Source organism: Patella vulgata, chromosome 4 (assembly GCF_932274485.2).
Source record: "Patella vulgata chromosome 4, xgPatVulg1.2, whole genome shotgun sequence".
Classification (NCBI taxonomy): Eukaryota; Metazoa; Mollusca; class Gastropoda; family Patellidae; genus Patella; species Patella vulgata.
This window is the reverse complement of record NC_065882.2, coordinates 25699484-25712298: the sequence shown is the minus strand read 5'-3', so window position 1 is coordinate 25712298 and position 12815 is coordinate 25699484. Positions and strand designations below refer to the sequence as shown.

The 12815-nt window shown below is 31.4% G+C and overlaps 1 protein-coding gene across 3 annotated transcripts in view; it reads left to right on the top strand.

Moving 5' to 3' along the window:
• The window catches only part of LOC126819251 (dystrobrevin beta), a 79742-nt gene extending 67296 nt beyond the window's left edge, over window positions 1–12446 (top strand). For all 3 annotated transcript variants that reach the window (XM_050547186.1, XM_050547188.1, XM_056100128.1), the window contains 5 exons: window positions 1970–2240; window positions 4917–4961; window positions 5770–5944; window positions 6584–6734; window positions 7209–12446. In XM_050547186.1, the coding sequence (XP_050403143.1) occupies window positions 1970–2240; window positions 4917–4961; window positions 5770–5944; window positions 6584–6734; window positions 7209–7349 (783 nt within the window). In that variant the 3' untranslated portion in view covers window positions 7350–12446. The remainder of the gene's footprint in view (window positions 1–1969; window positions 2241–4916; window positions 4962–5769; window positions 5945–6583; window positions 6735–7208) is intronic.
• The last annotated feature ends 369 nt before the right edge of the window (window positions 12447–12815 follow it).

Genomic DNA, 12815 nt, shown 5'->3' with positions numbered 1-12815 from the left:
TACAATTACAAATATGAATTCCAAAATCCACACCACATGATCTTATGATCACTCCCCCCCCCACCCCCACCCCCTCGCAGGCTCGCACACACACTCACACTTGTGTATTAATTTAACAGAATGAAAGTAAAATTTGAACTAATTCACATAAATAAAACCTGTAGATAGTCGGAGACAAGAATCCGGCTCTGAAGTGCACTCTTTTGAATCCAGTATATCCGTCTTTGTTTATGTGGGCAGTAAAACTAAAAACATGATATTAATTAAATCATATAGTTCACTAACATGTACTTCATGTTATAGAAACCACTGACATTTATATTCACATCAATATAGCTAAGACATGAAAAACTAAACCACAAACAGGTTCATGACATTACAGTTTTCTAACAATAAGGCTGAAATTCTTTTCTTTTGCTATTCAAATTGCATTAAAAATGAATGTTGCCTAATTAACAATAAATGTTGACTCAATTAACAATAAATTTTGACTCAATTAACAATAAATGTTTTAAACAATAAAAGTTTGTTCTATGAATGTCAGTCAAAATAAGTATGATTGACATGGACCTGTTGGACCTTTAAATAATAATGATATGCATACAGTGGCAATGATTATGTGACGTAGCTAGCTGTAAAGAAATTGTTTGATAATAAATGTGGACTCAAGTGAAAAAAGCTATACATATATTGTTTACATATTGTTTCACCACATTTTAGGAGTTCAATTGTTTCGGAAAATTATTAGAATTATTTGCAGTTTTAAAGTGAATTAGCATTTCCATTAGCAAGACCTTGAGAAACTGTATACAATTAATTAACATAATCCACATATACCTCCAAATTTTAAATTAAATAACTAATCGAACAATGATAATTGTCAAGTGTTAGTGTTTCATTTAAAAAAATCTAGTAGCAGTGATTATCAAGGTAGCTGTGTTTTATTGAAAGTTAGCTAATAAAAATAACGGTGAATTATGTTGTATTTTTATACTTCAAGTGCTATTGATTTTTTCCTGTTTTTCACCCAGTTCTTTATATGGTTGAGTTCAACCCGTTTCTTTATAGATATAGCTACTGTCACATAATTATCACACACTGTATACAAATAATTATTATTTAAAGGTCCCATACAACAATTTTAATGATACCTTTAAATAAATGATAGACTAGCATATACTGTTCAGACTATAAATATTAAACTAGTTCAAAACCGCAGGTATTTTTAAGCCAGGAGAGTGTAGTGTTCACACCAACTTTAAGCCCAGCCAGCTTAACTATTTTGGCTTTGTTGTTAAACGGTTAAAATTAAGTACACATTGGCACATTCTGTCATTTTCCAATAAGATAACTTACTGTGCATGTTTGTTTGAAAGCTGACCTATACAGATAGCCAAGATAAGTAAGGTTAAAGAGGCATTATGTGATATTTAGAGAAAGGGCTGTATATATATATAGTTCAAAAATAGGTAATGTGAAATGACTATATTAAGAATTTCAGTCAAATTACAATACTCTGATCGAAGTTATGAATGACTACTTTTATCGGGTATCAGGCAGTGAATGCAATTATGTTTGTATGTAATCCAAATACTGTAAGACTTTTAATATATATAAGTATCGTAACACCCCTATTTGAATATAACGCTACTGTTTGATCAAATATGTTAGGTATTTTATGTCCTGATAGATACTCCATCTTCCCGAACTGCCTTCATGAAACACTGCTCCAGCAAAGAAACACAGATCCTATTTTGTTTCTTTTTTTTTTAGTTCAAAATTTCGTTTTACTTGTCTTCACTACACTAGGATCTGGAAGAGTTGTTATATTACTGTCATTTTGGTCTGGAATGTTGGGGTTTTAACTCACCTTGAAATATCTGATGAAATATCTAAAACAAGTTAAACCATCAGTAGCATTGATCAAACACTGCTTTACATTTTTTTTTTCTTGTTTTTTTTTCTTCAGAATCATCCAAGTTCTCCTCGTTCCACACCAAATAGTTCTCCACGATCACGAAATGCCATGTCACCAACTATTGTAAACAATGCCAACAATAAGGGTAGTTCACCTAGTACACCCATGGAATCATCTCTAACTGGTCTGGGTGGTGATGTTCGACAAGCATTTAATCAGAGACCGTCTGTTAGTAATCCTGGGAATTTACGGCAAGACTTACTTGTTGCTGCAGATTCTGTAACAAATGCCATGTCGTCTTTGGTGAAAGAACTTAATTCTGGTGAGTTCATGAGTAACAGTGGGTTATCTTGATGTCAAATTAAAAAGTGATCTTTTCGATGTTATGCATAAACCTATTGATTGATCTTCAACAATTTCTGATGATTATTTTCAGAGTTAACGCTCTTGTTTACTTTGAAATTTTATGTGGTCTGTATTTAGTCTAAAATATTTGGTGTTGTTTATGTTAGGTCTAGAAAGAAATCTGTCAGATTTGAATGATTTCAAATAATTTCTGCATAGGTAGCTGCCCTTGGCCTCTTTTAGTGTCATATTAATTAACTAGGTTTAATTAAAATTAATTAAGAATTAGAATGTAAAACCCTTTATGGACCACACAGGCAATTTACCTGCTGTGTTTGTATCATTCTTGGCCTAGCAACCTGTCTTGAACCCTTTAGCACTTGGTACACATAAATATTGACTAGCTCCTTAATGAAAATTAGAGCAAATATACCAGTACATTGGAAGACTGAAACTGCTATTCAGTTGACCGCCTCAAAACTCCCAAGATATGTAATAGCATTCCGTATTATAGGGCCATTTACTACTTTTTTTTAGGTGCAACAGCTGTGCACTTGACAGAGTGGTTTACAACAGTCTGAGTAGCACTAGTTAGTGTGGTCTATGTACTAAAGGGTTATTATAGGATTTCCCTCTATCCAGGATCATTTATATTTTAGTGTCTAAATTTTGTATTTGCCAGTATCATTTATATTCGGTCCTATAAAATCTTTACATGAAACAAATATATCTCAATTTTCAAGAAACCAAACATGTTATATGATAATGATAATTTGCTATTGAGTGAGGTTGATATTTGAATAGTTTCTGCTGAAATGTATTACTTAGGATATAAACATACAAAGTTGGAGGGATTCACAATATTTAAATAGATATTCCATAAATAACAGTATCTTTTTATATGCCCACATTTTCATGTGTACGTATATTGTCGTCACCCCTGTTCATCCATCCGTCAGTCCACAATTTGTTTGTGGACACTCTACAGGTCACAATTTTTATCCGATTTTGACAAAACTTGTGATACAGGTTTATCTCCCAAAGAGCTCAGTTCCATTTGATAATGGCATATATCGGACCCTAACTTATGGATTATGGCCCCTGATTGTACAAATACGACAAATCACATTTTTAGCTTGTGGACACTCTAGAGGTCCCGACTTTCATCTGGTTTTGATGAAACTTGAAATGCATGTTTCTAACCCAAAGTTCTTGGTTCCTTTTGATATTATGAATTATGGCCCCTGATTGTACGAAAAATCACGTTTTTATCTTTGGTCCCTCTAGAGGTCAGAATTATTATCCGATTTAAAAAACTGTTCGAATATATTACCATTGGTTGAGTTCAAATTTCGTGAAAATCAGACCAAAACTGCCCCTCGTATGCAGATAGTGTAAATATTATGGTATATCAATGCTGTGGACCCTCTAGAAGTCACACTTTTGATCCTATTTTGATGAAACTTGGAATACATGTTTCATAACTTCCTGAATTATGGCCCTTGATTGTACAAAAAATAGCGTTTTTAACTCGTAGTCCCTCTAGAGGTCACCATTTTTGTCTGATTTAAAAAAAAACATTTGAATTTATTATCTTTACACCGTAATGCTGGTTGAGTTCAGATTTCGTGAAAATCAGACCAAAACTGCTGGACAAAATGACTGCCCCTCGTACACAAATAGTGTAAACATATGGTATATCAAGGTTGTGGATCCTCTAGAGGTCATAATTTTTATCTGATTTTGATGAAACTTAAAATATAATTATGTTTATATCTCAAAGATCTTGGTTTCTTTCAATAATCGCATACATCAGACCATAACTTCCTGGATTACGGCCCTTGATTGTACGTAAAATCATGTTTTTAGCTTGTGACCCTCTAGATGTCACAATTTTTGTCTGATTTTGATGAAACTTAAAATATATGTTTATATCCCAAAGATCGTGGTTCCTTTTGATATTGACTTCCTGAATTATGGCCCCTGATAGTACAAAAAATCACTTTTTTAGCTTGTTCTCTGTCCTTCTTGTTATTCGATTTTGATGAAACTTAAAAGATCTGGGCTCTTAGCGAATATCGGACCGTAGCTTCCAGGATTATGGCCCCTGATTGTACAAAAAGTCGCTTTTAAGCTTGTTCTCTGTCCATCTCTTGCAAAATGTGGGCATATCTTGCATGGCAACCACTTTTTTTTCATAATAAATGTTATCAAAAACAGAAGGTAAACCTTGGTTGAGGGTACACAGACTTTAACATGTTTAAAATATAAAGAATCACATTTTTGAAGTGTCATATTTTGTCAGATGTCTCCACAAATAAATCACATGATTAACTTCATTTAGAAGTATTAGCTAGAAATATGGTATAATCCATTCTGTATGAATAGAATTTTAAAAAGCTAATATATTTTTCTGATTGTTTTAAAATTGACATTAATGTCTGTGATGAGCTGAGGGACTACGAGTTTGATTATTATAGCTGTGTTAGAAATGTCAAAAGCCCTAAAGCCCACGTATGGAATATTTGTGTAGAACATATGGCCTAATAATGGAGAGTATAATGTGTATGATAGTTATTAGAGCTATGTCAATATGGCTAGAGATGTATAGAATCAATGTAATAGTACTAATTGAGTGTACTTCTATCTCCAGAGAATAGTGATGAAGATGAATATGGTATAAATGGTCAACAGTCAGGTAAGTTATAGATTATCTATAAACAACACCAGGAAAAACAATCAATATTATATCCTTGTATATTGTTTATTTATAAGTTTTTACAAGGTCATTGAAGGAATGTCAGAAAATCGTGAAGTTACATTTATAGTCGAATGTACTGTTCTGGTTTTGCCCAGTGTCTAATATTTTTAAAGTTTTTAAATACCTTGCCCTTGACCTTTTTGCAATTAAAATGGTAGACATACATAATGTACAATAGACCTAATAATAATAAGTAGAAAAGAAAATTTTGTACATCACAAAAACATACAACAGCAATGTAAGATTTATACTAATGTTAGGTAGTTAAAAGATAAAAACAATGAAAAAAAAACGTGAAACAACATATTAAATTAATTTAGTGATGTTTTAGAATTCACAAATGATTGTCAATACTTTTTTTTATATAAAGTAAAAAGTTATTCAGCTATTGTTCCTATTATATTCTGTGACCAAATCCTTCTTAGTTAATATTATTGCAATGCATCCCCATCAGTTAACTCTCACATTCCTCAAACCTAACTTATCCATTAACAGAACACTAAATGCTACTTAAAGATTAAATTTGATCCAATTCGAACATTTTCAACTAAACAGTGTTCTGTTTACACATTAGAAATGGTAATTTGATTGATCAGTGTGTTTTAGTGTCTTGCAGGTGGTCAAACATGAATAGTTATTAGGATAGTACTCAAAATTAACATACCAGAGAGAAAAAGTTGATCTGTTTAATTTAATGCATGATGTATATATTTTGTTAATATTTATTTCGGAACTGTTATTTTAGTTATGTACGAGTCTGATGCCATGATCCGATCTACAGGATCAGAAGAGATGGATTCATGGAAAGATGATATTCAATGGAGATTAAAACAGGAATCCGAATTTTTAGCACAGTTGCGAGCTAGAAGACAAAGAAGTGCCAACAGTAGTAGAGCAGGAAGTGATACGGATACAGATAAGTAAGTAGAAGTAAATCTAAACATTGAATGATGTTAACGATTTAGTTGAATAATAAACATGGGCTAGTCTCATTCTCTCCTGACTAAATGGTCTCTTCTTTAACTATAAGTTCCGAGTAGAACAGTAGGACGTTAAACTCCATTTCATTTCATTTCATTTTTTTAACTATAATGAATATTGATCTTTATAAAATAATGTGCATTATGTCTTAAGATTTGTCGACAGGAAAAACGACATTCACCTTGTATTTGAATTATATAGAATGCATCGTTAACCAGTGGATGGAGAAATATCCCATCAGTGATTGTGTGAACTGTTTTCGCTAACAACCAGTTAATGTATACACAATGGACACTATTTTTTCCAGATAAATGGAGACAGTTTGAAAATAGAGCAATCAAAAATAACCATGGATTGTCAAATGGGACTCCTGTTGCTTGATATATGCCATCGTTCTCAGGCTACTTTGAGAGTCCTAAAAATTATGTCATGCAGTAGAGTTATTGCCCCTTTGACTTGGTGATACTCTTGCCTATTTCTACACATTTTCTGGCCAGAACAGACTCAAAGGTACTCGTGGATGTATGTTTCACACACTGAAAGATATAGAGATGTAAAATTATCTATTTTTATTTTAGCTACATTCCAACAGATGATTGTGATTCATATGTTAGAACAGATGATGAGAGTGCTCTAGCTACAGATGATGCAGAATCATTTCTAAATAACGATAGAATGTTCCGATCACTGGAAGAATCAGAATTAAGTTTACGTGATGGACACACAAAAGTAAGTACTTGCTACATTTTATCAATGTCTATTTCGTACTCATTTTTTTAATGTAACCATATAAAATTTTAACAGTATGCATTTTGGTAGGTATTGGAAGGACAGGGTACATAAAAAGAATAGTTCTTAGATTCTAAAATACCGGTATATGGAAAAATCTTCTGTTAACCTTTTGATTCAGAGTTTAATTATCTTTCAAGTCATGTCATTTTGTTTTAAAATATAAAGATCTTCAAAGGAGAGTAAGACAGTCAATTTCTGCTTCTGCTACCTTTATGTACACAGATCTCGGTGCAGAAAAGTAGGACGTAAAATTCCATTTCATTTGGTCAATAACTTTACACATTGTGGTCAGGTTGGTACTGAATGGTATATAGGCTGTGAAAATATATAGATGATTATCACGGACCATGATGTATGTATACATGTCCAATTAAAAACATCCACTATTGTTGTGTATGTGAATCATTACAGGATGTTATGACAAGTAGTAGATATACAACAGATGAAGAAAGTTATTTACAAACTGATGATGAATCTTTTATAAGAACAGATGATGAAGAAGGTGGAGGTACTGACTGGGAGGAATCCACAAGAAGATGGATTAATCGTTGAGAAATTGCAAATATATATAAAAACTTTAACCACATAGAGCCCCAATTATATCCATTCCTGCTTGTTTTGAATGAGTGACAGATGAAGTGGAATACTAGAGAATAAATGTTAATAGATAATGAGAAAGATTTTGTTAAATGATAGTGTTATATATTGTAATGTAGATACAATTGTTAATGATTTACCTCTTATACAATAACTGTTGATATAAATATAGATAGACTCCATCATGGCTTACGTTTTAAATCAATCTGATTAAAGCACAGATCCTATTTCATTTTGTCTTTTATTGTTCAAAATTTCGTTTTACTGGTCTTTATTAATACACTAGGATCTGGAAGAGTTGTTATATTACCGGCGTTTTGGCTGAAGTGGGATAAGGCAACTTTCTTGGCGTGCCATGCACGGAACTGTGGGTAAACCACTAGAAATGTCAATGCTGATTGATTAATCAATGTCTGATGTCATAGGGTCAAAAGTCGCTCATATGACCCCTGACACAACCTACCAGTACATCTTGTCAGATCTTCATGTGTAGGCAAAAACGAAACGAAATATAGATCTGTATTTTAATCAGATAGGTTTTAAATATACATGACTGAACACTCTCCCACATTAAATATACCAGTGGAAGCAGGTGATTTTATTCTTGTATGATATTATTTTATTTATTAAAGACACAGTGGGTTAGAAGAAAGTCAATAAACATTTTCCTATTTTAAATTTAACAAAATCAAAGATGCATTATGTAAGATTTTGACACGACAGTTAATAAATAGATAATGAAAAGGGAATATGTTGAAAATTTCAGTCCAATTACTTCATTCTGAGCAGAGTTATGGCCCTTAGAAGAACAGTGTAGTCTCGATTGTCTTTGCTACCGTTGTTACGATAATAAACACAGTCTTAATTATCTTTTTTTTTTAGTGAAATTATTAACTGCCGATCTGATTAAATCCATTTATATCACTACCATCCAATGGTCTAGAGAGTTGATTATGGGCTTGTCGTATAAATAAATATCTAATTAATGATTTATTTAACCCTAGCGGTTGACCTGACTTAGCATGGATATAGTTATGAACCGGAAGTAGCATAATCCTGAAACCGGAAGTGGTAGTCCATCGCCACCAGGCCTGTGTTACTGCCTGGTCTGAGCTATCCCTATATACCAAATTTCAGCCAAGGGACACCCTAATGTAGCCGCCAACCCAAAACAGACAGACACAAACAACAGACAGTCACAAATATTAGTATAGATTTGTCGGAGCAGAACAGTAGTACCTTAACCCCATTTCATTTCATTTAGTATAGATTTGAGGAAAAACAAAAGATCTGCATTAGGCAGATTTAGCTCTTACATAATGCATCTTTAAGAGCTAAAAGTGATCATTAGATAGTCACTTCAACATTAGAAAAAAAACCTAGGTTACATACCATCTTGACCTTGATGTTAGTGGATAGAAATGAGTTATTATTTGTATAACTTTACCGACAATTACATGAAATTAAAGTTGTCAGTAGGAAATCAGTGGAATGTAATTTGAACATTAGATTGATTGATTTTATCATTTTTGGATTAATAGATTTTTTGTTAAGACTAATTTTAATTGTGTATGATCTGAAATTTTGCTTGAATTTTCAAGGAAAAAAAAATTCAAATTAGAATTATTTTATTTTTATAAGTAAGCCTTACCGGTAGATGAATGTAATGTATATTATTGTTTAGATGATTCACACAATTGATATCTAATTAAAAACATAGCATTCATTACTTCAAGATATATATAATAATATAACAATAGAGTTTATAGTCAATATCCTTCATAGAAAAAAAAAACAATTAAACGAGATAAAAGGAAAAGCTCAATAACTTTTTAAACATAAGCCATGTACAGGTATTGTTCAATAGTGTTAACTCAATAGCTTATGGCGTATTGTAATATTTATGTAATAAACATTAAAATCTATAAAATTAATGAACAAATGTAATGTTATTTCAATGTAATATTGATCCAGTTGTGGAAAATAATATTCCATTTATTTGTCTCTATTTTAGGTCTAAAAATATGAATATTTCTAACCAGGTTACAATTCAAATTGACAACTTTGATTGATTGATAGTTTTGGGAGAAAAAATTAGATCGTTTAAATCCAATATCGTTTTTTTATTGTCATCCAAAGATGAAATAAAGGGAGATAACCTGATAGATTTGGGTCCGTCTGATTTGATGCTTTATCTATTTATATAGTTTGTGTTGGTATGTACATATATTTATGGAAGCTTAGTCCCTTTAAGCTAAAATTATGAGATTTTAATTGTTTTCTTTTAACTTCAATCTCTTATTACATTCAATTATTAAAGATTGTTGTGAAAATGTGACAAAAGCAATACATCAGGATTATCAGAGGAATTCTTAGCGTAGTATAAGTCGACTAGGGAGATAGAACTATTATAGACACTGTATGTAGAACAAAAAAAAAAAACAACACCCAACCCATTAGTTGTAAGCCTAATCTAATCAGAAGGAAACAATATTATCAGATTTACCCCATCCAAGAACAAATATCTATTAAATATTGAAGACTTGGTTTAAATAATAGATGAGTTTGTAATTCTTTGTGAAATGTCTATGAAGCTCCACAAACCTGATCAATACCACAAGATTCAAGAAATAGACAATAGCCCATGATGTGTGGTGACTGCAAAGATTATGTTTGTGGAGGGTTGCAGTTGTTATATTTGGCCACACTTAATTTGTTTTATGTTCTACTATTGTTGTAATGTCCTATTAAATGATTGGTTGTGAACAGAGTGAGATGGATATTACAACTTATATTAAAATTATATCAAATATTTTTATCATTGTACATGTACAGTCAAATAATCCCATTTTATTTTTACATCGTCTTATATTTAGATGCAAATAATATTATTTCTCAATTAATTGCCATGATATTAGATACTGTTTATTGTGTCTGTGCGTTATATTCTTTTATATTTATCATCATTTTATTTTATTAAAATGGAATTTCACACAGAATTTATTTGTGTTGTAGTCGCAGAATATTAAATACTGCTATAAAATTGTATTATCTAATTGTAGGGCTGATCGATAGATGGTCCTTATCAAAAAGCTTCTGTTTTTAGGACCTATGGAAATAACTGGTACTAGCTTGTACTCTGAAGAATTTAATGTTTTCTTTAGAAATACATGAACAGAACTAATTTGTATATCCAGTACACAATCATGTATGGAGTATTATTTTTGACTTGATAAGTGGATGTGATTTTGGAGACAAATAAAAATCATACACCACTATGAATGGTCCCAATTCCTACCGGTTTGATTGTTTTGATTATCCAAAGATTTTATTTTAAGCCAGTACTAATTAGACAAAAAAAAGTATGGAAGTATTTTTGAAATTAATAAAAGAAGTAAATTTTGTTTTAATTTGTACCCTGGTATAAGAGAGTCGTATGTATTATTGTTTAAAGACTTGATCATATTGTATTATGATGTTGTAAATATTTGTTGTGTATAATGTATACTGATTAATGCTTTAGTTGTTTTATTTTATTTGTTTTATATTAAATGTTATGTTGTTTGTATTGAAACCAGTGTAAAACATAGTCATCTCATATACAAGATGTTTAAGCCATTCAATGTGGTAACTTGTCATTTACAACAATATCATTTAGATTGCTGACTTACAATTTCATTTCGTTTGCTGATTTTATTATTAACGATTTTCTTTAGTTTACTGACTTATAATTTTCACATGATATTTAAAGGAGCCATCGAATATGTTTTAGTGAATAAAAATTGTTAAATATGTTTAAAACACTCTTAGGAATATTTACCCTAGAGCACATCTGAAGCAAGTTGTCGAAAAACTATAAATTAATAAGTTTCTAAACTGACTTCATCAATAATGTGTGCATAACTATATTGATTATAGTATGTCATATAATTACATCATAATGTCCTAAGTATTATTGAGTTATTGGACTATTATAATCAGTATCATTGTTTAAAGGAGAGCTTCAACCATTGCAGCTTCTTTATATTTTATTCATTATTTATACTCGTAAAAGAAACTAAACCATGACTATATTCAGCAAATATACTGTATGTAATGTGATTATAGCCTCTTTCGTGAGGCTCTTGGAGTAGCTCAATGAGCTAAAATTCATTTCATTTCCCTGTAGAAATTTTAGACCCAGTCCACAACTGACTGCCATTAAACAAAGTAGTGCATATACTGTAACATTCATTGACCCCAACAATCAGTGTGTTCTCATATAGACACATTTTTTCAGTGCAGGTAGAACAAAGTCATTGACAGTTACCTATCATCACAGACTGTCCTTGTTTGTTAATTTCAAGAAAAAGGATTTGTTTGTCAGGTTCTGCTTTTATGAATAAAGAAAATATAAAGAATTTTCCTTCAATTAAAAGTAGTTTCTATCAAATAGATAATGTCAATCACAATAAACAGAAGTCATGAAATTACATGGGTTTTCTTTTTAAAAAAAATTCATTTAAAATTAGCTCAAGTGTTGTGGAACATTTTAATTGCCAGTATGTTTTAAAAAAATTGTGACAAATTTGTGAAGTCCCAGAAAGTATGTGTTGTATTGTATTTTATATAGATTATTCTGTTGGCTTTGTAAGTAGCACAATCTATAGACAATTTAAATACTGTAATATTAGCAAAGATTCATATTTTTTATCTTTACTCTTAAGCCAATTCAATGCAGTCTATTAATTTGACAGTATATTAACTTCAAAACAAATAGTATTAAGGCACAACTGTGGTCGTTACGTCAACACATCAGATTGCTTTAGATTTGGATTGTGTGGAAAAGCTACTCATGACGGAAAATATTAAAGGCTTATTTGTTGTTGTATCCTAACAATAAGCAAATATAATTGTTGCCTAAACTGAAGTTATTTGATGTGTGGAACTGTGCCTCCAGTTAAGCTTATATCAACATGTAACTTGATCAATTTTCTACAATAATGCTGAATATATTACTGTATAAATCATATTGCTTGTTATCATATGGAATAAAATATTGTTACCATGTTATTTGCCTTCTATAAATCATGTAGGGTCGTGGTAAGGGCATTGGATTGACATTTAGAATGTCCCAGCATCAGCCAAGGAAAACCTTAAGGATTTTTCTAGCCCTGTCTTTACTTATTAGGGTTGGTACTTGCAGTCCCAAAAGGAAAGCATGCCTAGTAGTGATGTTGGGACTTCGGACATGAAGCAAAATGAGAGCTACCCATGTAGTAATTGGCCTGGAAGTAAAATCATGTTAGTCTCAAAATAACCAAAGGAATATACAGGTTGTGACATCATTTTAATACTCCCACATGGAAATGTGGTCATATATTGCTGTCGCTTCCATCCGTAGCTCGCCCACAATTTCTTGTGAACACACTACAGACTACA